General features: G+C 53.5%; 2 protein-coding genes across 5 annotated transcripts in view; one reads left to right on the forward strand and one right to left on the reverse strand.

Annotated features, from left to right (window-relative positions):
- USP42 (ubiquitin specific peptidase 42) overlaps positions 1-15,163 on the forward strand; it is a 34,271-nt gene extending 19,108 nt beyond the window's left edge. The window contains exons 11-19 of one of the 3 annotated variants that reach the window (XM_077316385.1): positions 734-874; positions 1,730-1,830; positions 2,728-2,881; positions 3,986-4,723; positions 6,062-6,144; positions 7,266-8,696; positions 10,685-11,076; positions 11,961-12,051; positions 13,948-15,163. In XM_077316385.1, the coding sequence (XP_077172500.1) occupies positions 734-874; positions 1,730-1,830; positions 2,728-2,881; positions 3,986-4,723; positions 6,062-6,144; positions 7,266-8,696; positions 10,685-11,076; positions 11,961-12,043 (3,123 nt within the window). In that variant the 3' untranslated portion in view covers positions 12,044-12,051; positions 13,948-15,163. Of the gene's footprint in view, positions 1-733; positions 875-1,729; positions 1,831-2,727; positions 2,882-3,985; positions 4,724-6,061; positions 6,145-7,265; positions 8,697-10,684; positions 11,077-11,960; positions 12,052-13,947 lie in introns of those variants that run through there. The other 2 variants (XM_077316384.1, XR_013227192.1) reach the window with 2 other exon arrangements.
- Positions 15,164-15,792: 629 nt separating this feature from the next.
- Positions 15,793-21,341, reverse strand: part of CYTH3 (cytohesin 3) — a 60,165-nt gene continuing 54,616 nt past the window's right edge. The window contains exons 10-13 of one of the 2 annotated variants that reach the window (XM_077317002.1): positions 21,221-21,297; positions 21,037-21,108; positions 19,424-19,578; positions 15,793-18,994 (exon numbers count right to left, since the gene is read on the reverse strand). In XM_077317002.1, the coding sequence (XP_077173117.1) occupies positions 18,922-18,994; positions 19,424-19,578; positions 21,037-21,108; positions 21,221-21,297 (377 nt within the window). In that variant the 3' untranslated portion in view covers positions 15,793-18,921. Of the gene's footprint in view, positions 18,995-19,423; positions 19,579-21,036; positions 21,109-21,220; positions 21,300-21,341 lie in introns of both variants that reach the window. The other variant, XM_077317004.1, reaches the window with a different exon arrangement.

Genomic DNA, 21,341 nt, shown 5'->3' on the forward strand with positions numbered 1-21,341 from the left:
AGGTGAGGCTGAGAGAGCCCTGAGATTACTGAAGAAGAAGAGTTGGTTCTTATATGCCACTTTTCCCTACCCGAAGGAGGCTCAAAGTGGCTTACATTCACCTTCCCTTCCTCTCCCCACAACAGACACCCTGTGAGGGAGGGGAGGCTGAGAGAGCCCTGAGATTACTGAAGAAGAAGAAGAGTTAGTTCTTATATGCTGCTTTTCTCTCCCCAAATGAGTCTCATATCGGCTTCCAGTCGCCTTCCCTTTCCTCTCCCCACAACGGTAGGCTGAGGCTGAGAGAGCTCTGAGAGAACAGTTCTAACAGGACTGCGATTGGCCCAAGGTCGCCCAGCTGGCTGCGCGTGGAGGAGCAGGGAATCACACCCAACTCGCCAGATTAGAAGCTGCCGCTCTTGCCCACCACACCAAGCTGGCTCTCTTAGGAAGGCAAAGAACAGTTGGGCTTCAAGTGCCTTCCGATTTTCTTTCGGTGGGTCACAGTCCAGACCTTCAGTACCAGGCACAAGTTTTTAGCTTGGTTACGCGTGCTGTTGAGGGCCGATTATTAAATTCCGTGTCCTCCTGTCTAGCCGTGAACTTAGGAAAACATTCTTGCACCTGGAAGCCCCCCCCTTTTTTTTAATGCTGCACATCTCTTTTATCTCTTTTGGTTTTTAATTAGACGAGTGAGCTGTTCCTTGCGCTGGAAGCCCCTCAATGAAACGCACGGCTCTCCTTTCTCTTTCAGGAGGTGAAGTATTCCGAACATTTCGATATGCGCCCTTACATGTCCCAGTCGAGTGGAGACCCTGTTATTTATGCGTTGTACGCAGTCATGGTGCATGCTGGCTTCAGCTGCCACGCAGGGCATTACTACTGCTATATCAAGGTAAATATTACTGAGGCCCGGGGGGGGGGGTAGTCTTTTGCCGAGGGACGTTGCCGCCACCGCCTGAGCCCCTGCTCCGCTTGCTTTCCCGCCGGCGCCCCTGACTTCCCGCTGCCCGCTGGGGGGTGCTGCCAGCAGCAGCTGAACAGTGCCACGCCGAGGGGGAGCCCAGCCATGGCGGCCGCTGGAGAGCACCAAAGGTGAGCCAGTGGCAGAGTGGCAGGGCAGCCCCTGAGGCAGCAGCCGGGGAGGAGGACGAGAAGGAGCCGCGGCCAGATACCGACTGATCAACGGACCGCTACCGGTCCCCGGACCGGGGGTTGGGGACCACTGCCGTAACGGCATAACTTGTGCTGTCCTTTTCTCCCACTAGATGGCAGGCTTTCCTTGGGCCAAGGTTAGAGAGTGTGTGTGTTTTTTGGAGGGGAGGTAAATTTTAGAAAACTGGTGTGGGGGTGGAAGTACTTCAGAGAGGAAGGAGGAGAAACTGCTTCTTCTGACAAAGATTAGAGCCCAGCGGCACCTTGCACAACAACCACGTTTTTACTCTCCGGAGAATCTTACCCCCAGAATTCAACCTGGTTGCTCTTCAAGGAGCCACTGGGACTCTTAACTTTATTCTGGTGCTTCAGACCATCTTGGCTGCCTGCCTGAACCTGTGGTTCTTCTGACACTATTTAATGATCCTGGGTGTGGGTGTGTGTGTGTGTGTGTGTGTGTGTACATCCATGTTTCTTGAGGGCCTCGGCACACGTCTGGAAGGATCTCAATAGGCTTTGCATAATGGTAGACCCAAGGCTGTAGAGCTAATCCCAATTTAAGATCTCAGTCATTATTCTCCCCACCCTTTTGCAGGCCAGCAACGGTCAGTGGTACCAGATGAACGATTCCACGGTCTCAGTCAGCGACATTCGGTCCGTTCTTAGCCAGCAAGCCTACATGCTCTTTTATATCAGGTAATAATAAAGGCTCAAAACACTTTTCGTCCAAATGATTAAGGTAAATGTTGACCTATCGAAGCCTCAGTCCTGGTCCTGTCGATCTGTAAGAAGATCTCTACATTTAGCTGTCCGGTAGGGAAGGCCTGCAGAAATAGCCAAAACTTGCTCAGTTGTATTCACAATGCGGAATATTTTAACTGCTTTTGCCCTTATTGAAACGCCATGACATTAAATCCTATGGTTCCCCAAAAAGTGACCTCGGTTTGCTCCGTTTGTTCTCCCCACGACCCTGTGAGGTCAACCGGGTTAAGTGTGTGTGACTGGTCCAAGGTCGCCCGGCAAGGTTCCTTGGCCTAATCGGGATTTGAACCCGCATCTCTCAGTCCAGCACTCTGGCAGCTAAGCCTCACAGGCTCTCCTGGATGCAAAGACCATTCCGCTGTAAATAACAACGACCCATTTAATCAGTAAAATGCTTTCTGGTCGTTGAAAAATCCGGGCCCGCTAAATCTTGTTGCGCTCGGGATTCAGAGACCCCATTTTTATATTGAGTCCTGGATTCTTATTTGCGTAGTTTTAACGCACCTGCACCCTTCCCACCACCGCCCTCTCCAGAGTAGCTAGGAAGATTTCGCTTTAGAACCGAGCCCATGTTGGTATGAGTGCGGTGCTTGGAGGAGGGGGTTCCCTATTCGAAGCCCCACCCTGCTATGCTTCTTGGCTCTCTCTCTGGGTTGGGCCCAGCCTACCTCACAGGGTGGCTGTGTGAGGCTAAACTGATCTCTGTGGAGAGGAGAAGGCAGGGGACAGAGCAATAGAAGAGTCCTGCTGGGGAGCAGAAGCTGCCTGCAGAAGTTCCAGGGTCCCTGCAAAATCCAGCTAACGTTGCTTAATCCTGCTGCTCTTGGCCAGGTCCCACGATGTGAAGAACAGCAGTGAGCACGCCAATTCCGCCCACACCCCAGGGCGGTCTTCTCCCCGGCCAGTCATCAACCAGCGAGTGGTGAACAACAAGCAGACGTCGCCAGGTTTTATCGGACCGCAGCTCCCTCCGCACATGATGAAGGTAAATTCCCCTGCTGTGGCCAGTGATTGAAGGCGAGTCTTTCAGGCAGGCTGCAGCCGTCCTTCCTAAACGACTCCGTACGCAGAGCTCCTGCAGCCTAGAAATCAACTTATTCAATTGGGCATCCGAGCCTAGGGACATTGAGAATGGGAGGCAATCACATTATCCCAGGCCCTAGAGCCAGGGCCTTTTCGGTGCTGGCCCCCGGCCTGGTTCAGTGAACTCCCGGAAGAGTTGCGGGGCCCTTCAGGAACTTCCTCAGTTCCAAAGGGCCTGCAAAAACAGAGCTCTTCCGTCATGCTTTTGGCTGGGCTCAGTAAATGACTAGTAAATGGGCCCTCCACAGGACTAACCCATCCTTGGAGAAACGAATGGTTTTAGCTGACGCAGGTCTACATATTTTTAACTTGCTTTTAAATGGTTAAGCATGTAATGTGTTGCTGATTTTAATTATGTAAACTCCCACAAGCAGGTACGTGCCAGGGGAAGGCGGTATATAAATATAGTTATGAATTAATAAAAATGCGGGACCATGATTTCGTGTTGCGGATGAACCGAGCAAATATGAATGAATGAACCTTTATTGGCACATATAGAAGGGGAACAAGCAAGGTTGGAGAATCTTGAAAATCTTGGAGAAAGCAACCAGCTAAATTCTTGGTGTCATGGGACCAACCCCTAACCCTCAGGTGCCCGGAATTATTGCCACGTTTCTGCATTTGTCCCCCTTTGCACCCCACAATAACTCCTCCTGACTGCTTAAATTTTGATGGCTTACTCTCCTTCATGGGTTAAAACAGGGGTAGTCAATCTGCGGCCCTCCAGATGTCCATGGACTACAATTCCCAGGAGCCCCTGCCAGCGAATGCTGGCACGGGCTCCTGGGAATTGTAGTCCATGGACATCTGGAGGGCCGCAGTTTGACTACCCCTGGGTTAAAACATTGGTATTATTTCTCTCCTATATAAGCCAATGAGGGTATTGAATGTGAAGCCGAATGATTTTATATGCACACGCTCTCTAAATCAGATGGCGTGGCGTTCCATTTTTACCTGCCCTCCCGACGTCATCGCCTTGTTCTTGATCCATTTCTACTCCTTGCAGAGCTCCAGCCACTTGAACGGCACCGGATCCCTGAAAGAAGCCCCCAGCAGCTCCGTGGCCAGCCCCAGCCCCCTGCCCCTCAAGCGGCCGGCTTCGGTCCCCTCGGCAACCTCCGTCCCCAACTGGACGATCAACAGGCCCGCTTCGGCCAGCGCGGGCGACCCTTCGAAAAAGCCCAAGATCACCATCAGTATTAACAAGCTGTCCGCCCACCAGACCGCCTCTCACAACAGCTGCTCCACGGAGAGCCTCAGCAAGCCAGCCCCCTCCTCGACCGTTTCCAGCCCTTCCGTAGGGCAGACTACCTCAAGCGCCTCGGCCCCCTCGGCCGCGAACCGGACCCCCAAGCCGCCGCCCGCCGGCGAGCCTTCTTCCGCGCCGGTGGTGAACGGCAAGTCCAAGCTGAGCGCGAGCATCTTGGTCCCCTACGGGGCCGAGTCTTCGGAAGACTCCGACGAGGAGCCCAAGGGGCCGGTGAAAGAGAACGGCCTCCCCAAGCCTTTCAACGGGCTCCCGATGGGGAGCGTGGCGGGAAGCTCCTGCGTCTCCTGCCCCAGGGCCGAGGAAGAGGTCCCGGCGCCGCCCCCGCACGAGCCCCCCCAAACGGTCACCGTCAATGGTGCCGTGAGTGTGGACGAGGCGCCGAAGGAGAATGGTCTGGCACCGGAGGCTTGCCAAGCCAAGCCGGGGAAGTCTGCGGAAAACCCATTCTCCAAAGCCAACGGCTTGCCTGGGAAAGTGAGTGCGGTCTCTGCTCTGGCTTCTTGGGTAGGCCCCGGTTCCCTGCGAGACAGGCCAGGAACACGCAGGTCTCCTTTACGAATTCCTCCCCCGTTCTTAGAATCATCCGTGTCCGTGGTTCCTCTATATATTTGGGAAGGAGTTGGAGCAGCGCCTACTTGGCAGGACTGGCTCGAGGCTAAAACCAGAGGGAGTGGGGCGGTAGAACCGTGCACGCTGGTCTGAGCTCCGCAAAGGGGATATAAATGCGAGGGAAGGATCGTGGGAAAGTTGTACGGTGGTGTTTGTGTGGACAGCCCCTTGGGATCCTAACGGCGGCTCTCCTTCGCCCGGGGCATCAAGCAGGGCTCTGTGTGGTCCTGGTTCTCCTCAACTCTTCTTGAAACAAACAACCCTTAACAGATAATTCATACACTGCATTGCTGTCAGTGGGTCTCTGCTCTTCAGTTTCTGCTTTTGATTAACACGGCACGTTAAAATTTACACCAGGCTTTGCCTCTGGTTGGTTGCCAGGTTTCCCAGAGAGAGAACCCGTGGATATAAGAAATACTTTGCCTGGCCGCAAAGCAGACGGCAGCCCCTGGTTGTGAGAAAGTCTATAATACTCTCGGAAGGTGCATCTTGAATGCATTGAGGAAGGCTGTAGAAGCCAACACACATCTGGTTTCCTGTGGTTCGTAGGACCTAGTAATCCGTCAGGAACATCTGTAAATTCGGCAGTCTAACATTCAGACCCTTTTGCCCCAAACTAGAAGATTTTGGGCTGAGTCGGTTTCCCCTGTTTTGTAGCATGCTTTGGTCCCTAGATTTCTGCTCTGGTTAAATGTGTCCATTTCAGTCTGTGTCGTTCACCTCGAGTCTAGGTCAGAAAGACGTGCTGGAAATAACCAACGATCAGATGTAGTCCAGATGTCCATGGACTGCAATTCCCATGAGCCCCTGCCAGCATGCACATGCTGGCAGGGGCTCATGGGAATTGTAGTCCATGGACATCTGGAGAGCCAGAGTCTTGCCCACTCCTGCCTCAAAGGCTTACAAAATTTGGGGCAGAGGGTTTTTGAGTCGCTGCTCACCTCTTCAGATATGGAGAACTTTGCCCACCAATTTTGCTAGCCCTTAATTTTGCTAGCTTCTTTTTCCGCCACTACAAATAAAACAATTCCGGTTACAAATGGGAGCCCCGGGTTTGACGGACATGGGTCTGCGTCGGTGCCATGCAAAACTCTGGCAGTGCCCCCACGCGTCCCTCCCGGCCGGATTCTGGAGCACGCCATCTCATCAACAGACGGCTTTGGTTCTGCCCGTTTCATTCACCTCTTCCGTTCTTAATAACAGGCCGCCCTCTCCCCAGTTCCCGAAGACACCGTCTTGGACTCCTTCCGACACACGCAGCTGAAAACGTCGCCAGAAGAAACAAGGTACCCCGATCCTGCCTTTTCCCAAACCCCTTTCTGTTAGAAACGGAGGTGCTAGGGGGACCCTAGCCAGAAGCGCACGTGGAATCCCCCCTGGCTTAATTGCCTGGTAGAGTTTCATATCCGTGGCAGGTTAATGCTTCTTGGGAAACTGGGGGGAAACATCCCTGCCAGGTCCATTTGGTACTCTAGCCTCTATTTTCCTGTTCTTCTCCGCTGGGGTGCACACAAGATCATTCTGTGTGTGTGTGTGTGTGTTGTTTTTTGGGATCCTGTGCCATGTTTTCCTTCCCAGCCTGGCAGGCCTGGGCGTGATTGGTTGGGGAGGGTCCCCAGCGGCTTTGCTGCAGGGTGCTGAGCAGAGCGTTCCTGATCCTCCCCCGGTTCACCTTCTCGTGCTTCTGGGGTTCCCCCTGACGCTTTTTCCCATTAGAAGGCAGTGGGGAATGTTTGGACCAGACAGCAGGGCTGGGGGGCAGCCATGGCCTACAAGCCTCGGCTCACAGGCACGTGCTTAAGTGCCTTACTGGCCGACCTCCTTCCTAGAAACATTGCCTCGGCCTCTCGCAGAATCAGCAGCCGTTTTGTGGCCCTGGAAGGCGAATGAGTCTATTGAGGCTCAAAGCTGTCGTGGGCCTCTCTGTGAAGCCACACAACGGCGAGGGCGCTGTGTTAGCCCACTTCTGAACTAGCCCGCCGTTCCAGAGATTCATGGCTGGAGCGTTTCTTAAAGATTACGCCGCTTGCTGTGCATCGCCCTTCCGGACCACCATGAAGAAATCTAAATTTCCTCCGTTTGGGACCAGCCGCGTCTTAAGCCAGCGTGGTGTAGTAATTGGGCAGGCAGCCAGGCTGGATTCCCCTTGTGCCAGACACTGTCCTCTTCGAGCTCCCTCAGCCCCACCTGCCTCTCAAGATATGAGCTGTGGGGAGAAGGAGGGAAGGAGAACGTCAGCCGCTTTGAGACTCCTTCGGGTAGTAAAAAGCAGCCCTTTTTCTTAAAGACCAACAAGGGTGCAAGCTTTTGACTCTTGAAAGCTCAGCCCATGGAGATCGGCTCGGCCTTGTAGATGCCGTTTGGCTCTTCTCCTGCAGACTGACCTTTTGTTCCCTTGTGCACACAGCGCCAGCCGAACAGAGAAGACGGCCGAAGAGGACAGCTGCTTGGAAGCCCCGGACAGCATTCCTTGTGACAAGCCCAGCGAGGCCCTCCCCACCCTTCTCAGCAACACCCAAGACCTCCCCGCTCCGTCGGACCCCGAACCCGTTTCTACCAAAGACGACCTCTGCGAAAGGGGAGCCGCGGAGACGCAAAACGCGCATCTCGAGAGCAGCGAGCAGCGGGACTCTCCGTCAACGTCCCCCGGGCAAGAAGCCCGACTCCATATCGAGGGGGACGCCGAGGATCACCCCGCAAAAACGAGAGGACCAAAAGAAGGGAAAGCGACTTGGAAGAAGAGTCCGATGCCCGCCCGAGGGGCCACCGAGGGAGCCGAGAAACCGGCGCACAGCCCGTTCCGGAAGTCCGACGCGGAATGCCGACCGCTCAAGCCGGCCGGGAAAAGCCAGGAAATGCCGAATGGCGTGAAGAATGCCGCGGATGCCCCGCTCCCGGAGGCCGCGTCCGCTGAAAGGCTTGACGTGGGAGCAGAGAACCTGGGCGGGAAGGACGAGGATGAGCCCAGGGCCGGGAACAAAAGTCTCCGAGGAAACCCCGAAAGGCAGGAGCCCAAGCCCCATTCCCTGACGGCGGAGAAAGGCGGCGCCTCCAAAAAGACGGACCGGGAGCACTACCGCGGCAAGAGGGGGCGCTCCGAAAGCGAGGAGCGGGAGGCCGGCCGCGGCCAGCACGAGGGCCACTCCTACAAGAAGAGGTGCTGCTACAAGGAGTATTCCAGGCGGGAGTACTACAACGGCAACAAGCCCCGGTTCCCCTCGAGCCCCGACCCCGGAAGAGGTTTCTGCAGCCGGGAGAAGACAGACCCCGAAAGGGGCCAGTACTGCCCCTGGAAAGGAGAGCCTTCCTGGAGCAGGATGAGTTACCATCAGGACGCTCCGAGGAGATGGGAGAAATACAGGCCCGAGAGCTACTATTATTCTTCCCACGTCCCGCGGAGCAGCCAGGACCGGAAGTTCTGCCACGGCGAGAAGGACGAGAACAAATCGAGCCACGTTTACAGCAAACCCTATAAAGATTATCCCTATAAAAGCAGGTGGACTCACGACCCGCCGGGCAAGGAACGAGAGAGGGACCACGGCAGCAGTTCCAAAGCGGACACGCACCGCTGCCCGGGTCCCCCCCAGCGGCCGGAGAAATACCCCCGGGAGAGAGAGGCCCCGGCGGCCGAGGATCGCAGCTTGCATCCGGGGGCCGAGCGTCCAAAGGAGCGGAAAAGGAAACACCCCAGCCCGGAGGGCAGCGACAGCAACCCGGACAGGAAATGCCCGAGGAGGAGCTCGCCCGGCGCCCCCCTGGAGGAGCAGAAGAGCCGCAAGCACAAAAAGTCGAAGAAGAAGAAAAAGTCGAAAGATAAACACCGGGAGCGGGACGGCAGGTCAGTGACTCTTTCCGAGACTGTTTTTCCTTCCGGCTGCTTGTTGTCGAGCGGGGCAGGCGGAGAGATGCACCGATTGCCCTCGGTTGCCAAGACCTCTCAAGGCCTCAGGAGCCTGCTCTTGACGGGCAACGGAGGTCTCCCGCCCCCCTGTGTGGTGGGGTGTTGCCTCTAGGCCAGGTTGAGTTAATCGGCACTTACATGGCTCCATTGCAGAGAGCCCCCTTTGCATGCAGACCGCCCCCAACCTAGGGGACGGACTCTCCATAGGATATAGCGGAGGGATGGGGGCATGCTGTTTGGGAGCCCCTAGAAGTGGACCCCTTGGACCAATCCTTTTGAGATTCAGAGGGGAGTCAGGGAAGAGCCTCCCGGAGCTACCCTGGAGGTTTGGGGGCTGTACCTTAAACCCCCATCCCACCTCCAGGCCCTGGAAAAGACGAAATTCCCATTGCAGTCCATGGCGCCATTGACTTCAGTGGCCAGATCGGGCCCTTAGTGCACAAGCCTACCCCAGCCATGGTTTGGTCCTGGCCAGAGGTTGGCCCCATGTCTGTCAGCAAGGTTGATTGGTTCAAATGGGAGGCCCTGTCGGTCAGAGCCCGGCTAGAGTCCAGGGACACCTGGAAGGCCCACCAAGTTTTATTCGAGGTATGAGCAAGACCTCTGCTAACTGCTGTCAGCCACTGCTTATATATTTGCTTCACGAGGGCGTCTTTATTGTGCACAGAATGCCTCCCCTGCAATGCCATCTCAAGCCAATGCAAACCAATCCGAACTGCTAGTTTTTCCTGTTTTTCTCCAGCATTTGTTACCCATTTTCATTGCGCTGTTCGCAAATTGACTCTTGGCCTATAGAGATGAAGTGATTACTTGCCTTCCAGGACATTGTATCTGAGGAAGCGGGCGTGCACACGAGAGCTCATGTCATGCCTCGAAGCAAGCTTTGTGGGTCTTAAAGGGGCCGCTGGGCTCTAAATTTGTTCAGCGAGGCTGATTGTACGACTCTGTGGATTTTGGTTGATTGTATGAATGCTGGAGGGACGGACCAGAACCAGTGGGATGAAATTAATGCAAAAGAAATTTCGTCTAAACCTCCGGAAGAAGTTCCTGACAGTCAGAGCGGTTCCTCAGTGGAAGAGGCTTCCTCGGGAGGTGGTGGGTTCTCCATCTTTGGAGATTTTTAAACAGAAGCTGGAGAGCCCTCTGACGGGGAGGCTGATTCTGTGAAGGCTCAAGGGGGGGGCAGGTGACAGTGGAGGAGCGAGAGGGTTGTGAGTGTCCTGCACAGGGCTGGGGGTTGGACTAGATCAGGGGTAGTCAACCTGTGGTCCTCCAGACGTTCATGCTGGCAGGGGGCCATGGGAATTATAGTCCACGGACATCTGGAGGACCACAGGTTGACTACCCCTGGACTAGATGGCCCTGGAGGTCCCTTCCAACTCTAGGATTCTATGATTCTAGATGATGAGAGGGTGGGGAGGAAGGGAGAAGCCGGTGTTTGGTGACCCTTTCTTGTGTGCCCAGGGTCATGCCAATCGCCACTTTGGGGTCCCTGCAGGGATGTTTTGGAGGCTTTTTGCCTTCCTCTGGACATAGGGCAGGAGTCACTAGGAGGTAGCTATTAATTTCCTGCATTGTGCCAGGGGGTTGGACTGGATGACCCTCGCGATCCCTTCCGGCCCTGCGTTTGGCTCTGATCCAGCCGAAGGCTGCTTCCTAGCCCTACCCAGCGGCACCTGAGGTGGGCAAGTAGGATGTCTAGGTTCTAAACTGGAAATAGATGTTACAGAGCTGAAAAGTTCACATTTCACACCAGACCTGGATTGACAAGGATGCCTGTAGCAGATGCCTCTCTTAAACCCATTTCCCCACAGTATCCTCACCCCCTGGGCGGTGCCCTTCACACACCCTCTGGGATTCCTGGCGCCCGGGACGGAGCAGGGCATCGCCACGGATTCCCGTTCACTCGTTCCTGTTTCCTTCAGGCATCACCAGGACTCGGATCCCTCCGGCTCAGGCTCCGAGGCAGACGCCCATAAACACAAGAAGAAGAAGAAGAAGAGGAAGAAGCACGCCAGGCGGTCGGGAAGCTGCAACGAAGCTCCGGAGCCCCACGTCCCGAAGCCAAGCCCCACGGAAGGCAGCAGCGCTTGGGAGGTCCCCGGGACTCTGCCGGGGGCTTGTCAGAAACACGGCCGGCAGCAGCCCCAAGACGGAGCAGCACAGGCCCCCTGGAAAGCAAAAGGCCTAGAAGCTACAGCCGGAGCCTGCTGGAAAACGGAGTGTGTAGAAGCCACAACCGCGGCCTGCTCAAAATCCAAGTGCATAGACGGTAGCGACCGAGGAGCCTGCCGCTTCTCCACGGACCCCCATACTGGTAAGAGGGAGGCTCAGTGGGAGAAATCCGCCCCCTCGCCCTGCTAGGCTGCCTCTCCCGCAGCAAGGCACCCCTTTCCCCGCCCTTCGAGGCACGCCCACCTTTGAGCCCCTGGCTCTCTGGAGAGATGGCATCCGCTTGGACAGCGTGGTGCAGTGGCTAAGCATGGCAGCCTGTAATCTGGAGAGCCGGGTTCGATTCCCCACTCCTCCTCTGTGTGCAGCCAGCTGGCCGACCTTGGGCCAGTCCCAGTTCTCTCAGGGCTCTCTCAGCCCTCCCTGGTTCTCCGGGTGTCTGTTGTGGGGCGAAGAACGGAAAGCGGTTCGTGAGCCAATTCTTTGGGGAGTGCAAATTGGAGTCTAACCCCCCCTCCTCCCCATCTCCTCATAAAAGCCAGTTGGGATTTCAGGGTGCAGCACCCTTTGTTAGAACCAGTGGCAGGAGAACAAAGGCAGCCTCAGTGGAGGGGGGGGGTGGGGATCGGTTTATCAATGGGTTCGTTCTTAAATGACAGCAGAGGAATCCTGTTCAAGCAACGCTCCTGCAGGGACTGTGGGAGAGACGAAAGAAATTTGGGCTTGTGAATAAGGCAGGGTGATCCTCTCCCCCCCCCCCTTTGACGTGGCTGGTTCAACCGGCCAAGCCCCTCTGCTCATCTCGGGCCTCGGAAGACCCACGAGGGTCACCATAGCTGGCTGCAACTCGACAGATTTCCCCACCCACCACCAGGCTGGGACAAGTGCTGCCAAGAAGATATTGGGGTGAAATAGGTGCAAGAGCCCCATTCAGAGAGCTCTCTGCACACTGGGTGTTTGTCAAGCCTTAGGATTTGTTGTTGTTGGTGGTGGTGTTGTTGTTCAACACGAACCTTTCCTGTGTTTCAGCTGCTACAGAGGCCCCCTTCCATAAAGACCACAGTCGGACCCCCTCTAGATCTTCACGCAACGACCTCCCTTACAAAGAGTGAACAAGATGGTAAGCCCGGGCCGCTCTGCCGTGGACCCCCGTCCTGACTGTTTCATCGAGGACCCAAACAGGCCAAAATCCCCCTCTCGGTGCTGCCCGGCTGAGAACCGTCCCGTGAGGGCAGAGTGGCTCCAGCAGGGGTGCCGAACGCTCCTGCTCAAATTATCGCAAACCTCCGAACATCCCCGAAGCCGTGCTTGGGCCCCATGCCTACCAGGGACCGTGACCCAGCCTTGGCAGGGAGCACTTCGTGAGCTGATGCGCCCCTCACCATCTTGCATCAGAATGTCCATCTTGGTTCAGTTTTGGGGGTAGCCCGGTTAGCCGAACAACTGAACCCCCAGGGTGTTTGAGGCGTGGACCCCCACAGCGACCACCATCCAGCAGGGATAGGTGTGGGGTTAGCGGTCTGGGTTTCCCCAGTCGTTTCAGGAGGAAAACCCGAAACCTGGGAGCCAGCGAGTCCGTTCTCCTGGAGGTGGTACTTGTGGCGAACCGATGGCACGGATGCTCTGCTCCCCCTGCAAGGAAGGCAGCCCTGGGATTATGTGCTCTGTGATAGCCATTGATGCAAGCCCTACCCAGCCCTTCCTAACTTTTTCACCACTGAGAAACCCCTGAAACATCCTTCAGGCTTTGAGAAACCCCAGAAGGGGCATGATTGGCCGAATATGGTTGGGAAGCAGAGCTGTGGACCCGCCCACCTCGGGGCTCCTCCCCTTCCCACCCCCTCCAGGCCCATCATTGGCTGTCTCGGGAGGGGATGGGCATGTACACAGCCTGATCAATGCTTAACTAGTTTTAAACAGACGTAAAAAAATGAATTAACTCACACCCTTCCAGGGCAGACGAGAAACCCCAGGGTTTAATGAAGCCCTGGTTGAGAAAGCCAGTAATAATGCAATTAGCATCTTCCTGGTCCCTCCTTACCAATGGTCCCAGATGGAATCTGAACTTCAGTAGGTGCCCCCCCCCCTCTCTCACACACAGCTTGGTGTAGTACTGGTTAGGAGCACTGATTTCTGATCTGGCAAACCGGGTTTGATTCCCTGCTCCTCCACATGCAGCCAGCTGGGAGACCTTGCACAGAGCAATTCTGTCAGGGCTCTCTCAGCCTCACCCACCTCACAGGGTGTCTATTGTGGGGAGAGGAAGGGAAGGCGAATGTCAGCCGCTTTGAGCCTCCTTCGGGTAGAGAAAAGCAGCATCTAAGAACCAACTCTTCTTCTTCTTCTTCAGTAATATCAGGGCTCTCTCAGCCTCCCCTCCCTCACAGGGTGTCTGTTGTGGGGAGAGGAAAGGGAAGGCGACTGGAAGCCTCTTTGAGACTCTTAAAGGTGCCGCTGGACTCTAAATTTGTTGTGCTGGGAGAGGCAGTTACTGTAATTTACCAGTAGGTGGCACGCGGATTCCTTTGGCTCCCCTTTACCTCTCCAAGGTGACCCGCGTGGTTGTCCCCTCTTGTTTGAGGACCGTGACCCTGTTGAGGGTCTGCCAGGACTAAGACAGTATGCAATTGGCCCAGTCTCCTCCAGTGAGTCTCGTGAAACGGGAATTCAAACCTGGCTCTCCCCAGTTCTCACCACTACACCACACTGACACACGAAGTTTCCACAGTGTGGTTAAGAGCGGTGTCTTCTCATCTGGAGAGCCAGGTTCGATTCCCCGCTCCTACAAATGCAGCCAGCTTGGATGACCTTGGGCTTGTCGCAGTCCTGATGGCACTTTTCTCCCAGGGCAGTTCTGTTAGGGCTCCCTCAGCCCCACCTACATTACAGGGTGTCTTTTGCGGGGAGAGGAAGGGGAAGGCTTTGAGACCCCTTCTGGTAGAGAAAAGTGGGGTATAAAAACCAGCTTTTTTTCTTGAGACAAGGAATAACATTGACCCTTTTCCTTGCCTTTCAGATCATCTGCTGGAACCATCTTACTACTACTTGCAGTCTATTTATAAAGACAAATATTAACTCTCTTCAATTCATTATTGGTGCTTCAATGAAATACTGTACAGGATTTTACCTTCGAAGAACTTTTTTTAGGACTTTTTTGTAAAAAAAAAACAAACAAAACAAAAAACAATTTCCTGCAATCCAAAAATTACAAAAAAAAAATAAAATGACAAAAAATTCCGAGCCTCCCCCCCCTCAAAACAAACAAAAAGAAACTTTCTACTGCTGGATCTTATTTAAAAAAGCGAAACAAACAAACAAAAACAATGTACCCTGTAAATATCCCAAGTGGAAATTTAATGCCCTGGAACAGAACATCTCAAATGCTGCTTAGTTACCAACTCAGGTCACCTGCGTTGTTCACCTGACATTACTCCCAGCTGTACGCATCCGGCACAGGAGGCAAGTCTAATTTAATTTAAAGACTTATTTAAAAAAAGAAAGAAAGGATTCATGAACAATGAGGATTTTCGCCAGAGCTTGTCCATCTGTTTTTTACGTGCTGTCCGGTACTAGAAACTCCATGGCTCATTCTGTTTCCTGCTGGATTCGAGATCTGAAGCGGAATTCCGGTCTTGGATTGTGCCGTGTGCCCCGTTCGAATTCCCGTGCCAGCTTTGGAATGTCTCTCTGCCCTCTCCACGGTGCCCCCATCGCCCTCCCTCTGTGCAGAATCGCCCCTTGTTTTTAATAGTGTCACTGGCTTGAAAGGGTCCCAGTCGTCTGTTTTGCGTCCCTCTTTTAAGTTTCTAGTTGACAGACGCATTCATACTGTGATCTCATGGGTTTTTTTTTTTTTTTTGTATTGATTACGAAACGCTGTCAAACTGTGATACACTTAATTCACTGGTCCCTGCATCAGGAGACAGAGTGGGGGAAAACTGTGTTAAATACAGTTGATCTGAATAATCTTGTCTGCTTTGTATACCACCTGTGTTGTTCAGAGGTGTCCTAAAAGTTTGACCTGTTCTTTTTTCTTTTTTTTTTAAGATAAAAAAAAAGCACTTGCCCACTTGTAAATACATGGCATGTAAAATTTATATAGTATATAAATACAGCAAGTCAAAAAAAAAAACCCGCCGTCTTTGCTTAGCGTATGTTAAGTTTATTTTTAAAAAAATATTTTTTCCGAGCATTATAAAATTGTAGAGCACGAACAAGGGGACGTCTTGAGGATTGTGTGACAAGAGTTCATCTCACGGTAAGGTGTGACTTTGGTTCACTACTTCAGGGGTGGCCAAATTGTGGCTCTCCAGATGTCCATGGACTACAATTACCATGAGCCCCTGCCAGCGCGCTGGCAGGGGCTCATGGTAATTGTAGTCCATGGACATCTGGAGAGCCACAATTTGGCCACCCCTGTTCTAATTGGTTTGGGTTATGAGCCTGCAAAGTACATCCTTATGACGAAGGTGGATTTTGCAAAGGTAAAATCTCAATTATAAATATGCTGGGGGGGGGGGGGTCATGCGGTGGAAACAAGAATGGACTTCTGCACACCCCCTGTCCTCAGTGTTGTGTTGTCGGTCTGCATTTTGACAGCAGTAATGGAAAAATTGGTCCCTCCCGAACCTTGTTTTGCCACCCACTTTCAAATCCAGTTTGCCCAAAAAGGCACGTGCAGAAAGGAGATACAAGATGTCACCAATTTAGCAAGCAGCATTGCTTCCCTTCCCAGCAGGTGAGTGGGTCAGATCCTGTATTTTTGGGGGATGAGCAAGTTCTCCTGGCTCCCTGTCATTTCGGAGGAAGCATCTGTGACATACCTCTGCCCTTTTTTTTGTGACAAAGAAGAGCTGCAGTCTATATGTACAACTCTTTTATTTTTCGAGGCTCCAACCTCAAGCAGTGTCTCTCGGTAACTAATACTGGATTGAAACGGCGATTTCACAAATTTGTATCACAAGGATGAATACAGGGTTGGTTTGGTTTTTTTTTTCCACGCGATCCCCCGGCGCCCAGGAGGCAACAAACCAAAAATCAACGTACAGCTGTACAGTATGTACATTTTTCCCACCGTAAAGTTTAACAGTCGACAGAAACGTTCTCCAGGAAAATCGAGAGAGAAGGAAAACAGTAAGCTACGGGCTCGCTTGAGGCAGCTCGCCTCAACAGCCTTGGGGAGCCCCCGCAAACCCATGGTCCCCCCCCCCCCCGCTCTCTCCTTGGCCTTATCCAGTTAGCATCAGTCTGTAGGGCAGGGTGGGGCCAACAAGCCAGCCAAGCAAAATCAACCACGTTGCGACACTAAAACCGGCCAAATTCTTTTAACGTAAAGCATCAGAAGCGCCGCTCGGTTCGTGAAGGTGCAATTCTGTACCACACGTTTCAAAGCAACAACCACGTCTCTCTCTGTCTTTCTCTTGAGTCTCTCAGGCTCAGCACCCTCGGGCCGGCTGAGCTTAAAGTGCTTCTCTCTTCCCCTCGAGCACGGGGCAAAAGGCAACCAAGGTCGGAAACGGGAAACCTGGAAAGGAGCCGCTCGAGTGCGGTTCTTGGAGGGGGTGGCAGAGGCAACCAAGAAAGTTGGCTGAGAAATAACTACTCAGGCGGGGGCGTCTCCTTTCCCTTCGATGAAGGTCCTCTTGACGGGGAGCAGAGACACGGTCTGCTCTCGAAACAAGAGGGAGGACACAGGAGGACACCCACCTCCCTTGGGGCAAAGGCAGCCCCCCTCCCCAAAGCGAAACCTCACTGTCGCCCGCCTTTGGGAGGGGGGACGGATAAGCTGGCGCACGGCTCCCGGAGAAACAAAATAAATGCCGGAGGGTGGGGCGGGAGCTCTTAGAAGAGAGCCACAACTTTGGGTCGCCACAACTTTAGCTCCTCTTTTGCAAGCCACGCTGTTGCTACAAATTCTTCTACCTAGGAAGCAAGACTCGAGACCGACGGCCCTGCTAACAATGCACAGGGACAGCAGCGGCCCTACAGCTCTGAGGAGGATGCTGCGTCACCGTCTTTGACGAGGGACTTGATGCCACCCTCTCCCCAGCACATGAGGGGACCAGACGTAGACTCCAGAAGGGGCTGTCTGTTCTAGGCACTGCCCGCCAGGAATGGTCCCTGCATCGGCAGATGTGTTGGTGATCAGAACTGGAACCGTAGTCCACACACACACATACACACTGGATTCACACGGGTGACAAAAAAGAGCCCAGTTATCCCCCGTGTCAAAACCTCCAGTCGTCCCCCACCTCAAAGAAGCCCACCCGCACAATCCCAGGCCTAGCAGGGCAAGGGACAGACTGCAAAGGGATCCCGCAAACATTCTCGCACTCCTAAAACAAACACAAAAAGCATTTAGCTCCTCTTAAGGAGCGTGGCTGTTACCACCACTATACTGTTTGTATTCCAGGATGGGCACAGGATACCTGAATCCATTGTCGTCGTCCCCCCTTGTAAACAACCCCCCCCTTACAAAAACACCCGTCTGCAGCTCTACGGGAAAGGTGGCCGCCAGAGGGGGGCCCTTCAGGTCCACAGGCAGCAATTCTGCGGCACAAGACAGCACAAGGATCGGTGAAGTTTTCCAGGGAAATAGGACGCAGTCTTAAGGTTTTCTCCTTCATTCTTACAGGCACACGCAAAAAGCAGCACCAAATAATTTTTTTCAAGGGGACGTACGAGCCAGGAGGAGAGAGAGAGAGAGAAAGCCTCACTCGATGCTGAATTCAGACTGATCCTCGCCAACCTCGCTAGGCCAAATTTCTCTCCCAGAGGCCTCGGGTAGAGACCCCTGCCCGTCCTGAGCCCCAGAGCACGTACCAAATCCTCCCTCAGCTTCTGTTGCCGTTCTGCGTTTTGGAATTGTTCCTTATTTGGGGCCCGTGACGGTTTAGGCCTCAGACCCGTGAGCACCACCCTCGTTTCTGGAGCAGGAAGGAGAAATGGCTTTGGAGGAAAAGGCCACACGTTATTCGTTCTGCCACAGCTCGCATATCGACGGGAGAGGGCAAGGATTCCTCCGCTTCTGTGTCTCCCCCTTTTCCCTAGGCCAGACTTTATGTTGGGTGGGGGTGATGCGTCATCATCCGACAGAGAGCAGCCAGAAATAAAAGGGGGGGAAGACTTGGCTTATTTCTTCTTTGCATGAAATTAAATAAGAAGTTAAAGCTGAGCATTTGGGGGAAGCAGGGGGGGGATTGTGCCCCGTATACCAGTCTGCCTGGGAGAGTCCAGTAAATTTACTGCAAGATACATATCTGTAAAAACAAGATTGGATCAGACCGGGCGAGACGAGGCCGCCAACCCTGTGGAGAAGGGAAACAAAATGAGGCCTCGCTGTCTAAGGACAAAGGTAAGCTACATTGATTCTGCTGAAGCCCCTGCTTATCGCCGTTGTAGAGAGCTCCATGTTTTCAGTGCTCCTCTCGGCTGTTTGGAGGGAGGGGGCCATCTCTATGGCTGCCGGACTCTGGGGAAAACAAAACAAGCTGACCTGTGCATTCGTGGGGTTTAAAGGGCAGCACGCAAGGCTGGGTCGAGCACGCAAGGCTCAAGACGATCAAGGCTTGGACTCTGCTGCATTGCGAAGGTTGAGAACAAAACCATGTTGCATATAGGAAAGGACCCCCCACCCACCCCTCTTTGGGCAATCCGCTAGCCGTGGGTGTTCAGTTCAGCCATCCTGGGGGGGAAGGTTTCCGAGGAGCAAGGAAGGCCCGGCTGACATTCCGCCTGCCTCCCTGTCGGTCCCGATTCCGTAAACACCGCGACGTGCAGGACTGCATATAAGGCTTCCAGGGTTGCTTAGTTGCGTCTCCGGTTCGCGCCGAGCAAAGTCGAAAGGGTCTTCCGGCGCGGTGTGGGATGGACCAGACGGCCACCGAAAGGGCGGAAGAGGCCGGCGCTTCCACCACGGGGCTTGGTTCTGTGGACGTGTTTGCAATCTGGCTCCGGCAGGTCCTTGGGGGAGCGGTCCCCGGGCACAGTGCTATTTCTTGTTCGCAATCCTCTTCTTCCGGGTGGCCAGCATGTCGTAGAACGGATCCCTGCTGATGCTCGCTCTAGGCGGGAGAGAAGACGGTCATGAGCAACCTCCTGAAATGTCCTGCTAAACCACCACTGGTATTAATCCTCGTTTGGGCTGAACCAGCACTGGGAGAGTTCGTTTGAAGCTGGCCCCAACTGAGGCTCTCTCTTTGCAGGCGTTTCCAGGGACGGCTTGGAGCGGAGGGAAGGAAGCAGCTGTCTGAAACCTGCCTTTTCAGCTTTATCTTTTGCAGTTCTCTCTCTTTGCTTATGAAGAAAAGGTTTCCAACCCACCCTGACACCTAATTTATTACCTACAGACTTCCCATATTAAAAAATCCCAAAGTGATGGTCCCCACGCTGGCTGTTAGGGGCAATTTCGTGGCAAGAGACGAGAGTTTGGGTGTCTGTAAGATGTGGAGACTAGACTGACCCACTCTGCCCAAAGCTGTGTTTCCACTCACTTGATGGACTTGGTCCACTCCTCTTTCTCTTCAGGGGTGGGAGCAGAGATCCTGTAAACCACGTGGTTGCCTTCGACCACCCTGCCGTCCGCCTCCGTCTTGCAGGCCTTAATGACTTGGCCCTTGTGGCTGGGGTTGTAGAGCTCAAAGCAGTTCTGGGAAGGAAGACACAGAACCAGATGAGGAAGAGTCGGTAACGCCTCAGTCCCACGGGAACCACAGGGGAGGAAACCCACCCAATGCTACACAAGAGTCCAACTGGCTGGAAACAGATGATGCCAATTTGTTTCCAGCCACTCAGGCTCTTGTGAAGCACTGTGAGGGTTTTCTCACCTGTGGTTTCCACAGGGCTGATGCGGAAATTATGTAATCATCTCCCCCCCTCCCTGGCCCCCTCACAATCTACCGCCTAAGCTCAGCCGGGAATAAGGTCAGGGCAGAGGACTTTGGGCTACCTGGACATCGCCACCTTCGCCATAATGCTGCATGAAGCACTTCAGGGCCATGAGCAAAGAGAATATGTGCTGATCTTCAGGGTGTTTTCCTTTGTCCCATTTAGACTGCTGGGAAATATTTAATGGCTGGGGACGTCATACCGAATACTTGTCATTTTCCTCCCCTGTTAGAAATAACAGGTCTTTTTCTTTTTTTAATGAGTGGCTTAACTCCAAGGCTAAATGAAGGCTTTGTTGCTGAGAACATATTAGGGGCACAGTTCCTAGGAAAACACTTAAGCAGCGATCCTTGCTTTCCTCGTGGACTAGGTCCACAAAAGTTCTCTTAAACACAATGATCAGCCTCTGTTTGTTTCAAATTCTTTTAGGAAAAAAAGGGATTTTCTTAAGCAGAGGGCATGCTGGTGGTAGAAGATGTGGACTTACAGAAACCCTGTAAGGCTTTCAAGGCAAGTGATCAGCAAGTGATCACCGGTCTCTGCTGAGCAACCTGGACTTCCTTGGTGGTCTCCCGTTCAAGGACTTACCAGGGCTTACCCTGCTTAGCTTTGGAGATCTGAGGAGACTGGCCTAGCCTGGGCCATCCAAGATTTCCAGACAAGCAATGGAGTTTACAATTGCCTGCCTCTGCAGAGCATCCCTGGGCGGGCTTCCTTGGTGGTCTCCCATCCACGTTCTAACCAACGCTGACCCTGCTTAGCTTCCAAGATCTGACAAGATTGGGCCAGCCTACACCATCCAGGTCAGGGCAAGAGATGTTCAGAGGTAGTTTACCAATGATTGCCTCTGCAAAGCAACCCTGGGTTTTCTTGGGGTCCTCCCATCCAAGGGCTGACCCTACTTAGCTTCCAAGATCTGATGAGGTTGGGCCAGTCTGCGCCAACCAGGTGAAGACAAGAGATGTTCAAAGGTGGTTTGCTATTGCCTGCCTCTGCCCAGCAACCCTGGGTGGGCTTCCTTGGTGGTCTCCCATCTACGTTCCAACCAGAGCTGACCCCGCTTAGCTTGTGAGATCTGAGAAGGTCTGGTGAGCCTGGCTCATGCAGCTCAAGGGAAGCAAGGAGATGCTCCTATGGGAATCCTGACTATTTCAGTTGAGCATCCAGAAATACAAATCCCTGGCAGAATAATTCTCAAGAAAGAAACCAAGCGGCTTACCGGTTTCCTTGGGTCTTCAACGTCTCTTATGCTGAGGTTTTCCAACGGGATAATTCCTCTGGGTTCTTTGTCCTAAAGAGTCAAGGGAAAACACCGTTGAGTAAACAGCCTAGAGTTAGGTTGACTTGGAAGTGACGTTGTGATTTACAATTTTTTGAACCCCCCCCAAAAAAATTACACTCACTGTTGTGTATTCGAAATAATACAGGCAGTTATCTGTCAGGATGAACCATCTCCTTTTCCATGTCTTTACTCTTCCCCCTGCAAGACACAAACCAGCCCCAAGTTCACGCCAGCTCAGCAAT

This window comes from Paroedura picta, chromosome 17 (genome assembly GCF_049243985.1).
Source record: "Paroedura picta isolate Pp20150507F chromosome 17, Ppicta_v3.0, whole genome shotgun sequence".
Taxonomy (NCBI): Eukaryota; Metazoa; Chordata; class Lepidosauria; order Squamata; family Gekkonidae; genus Paroedura; species Paroedura picta.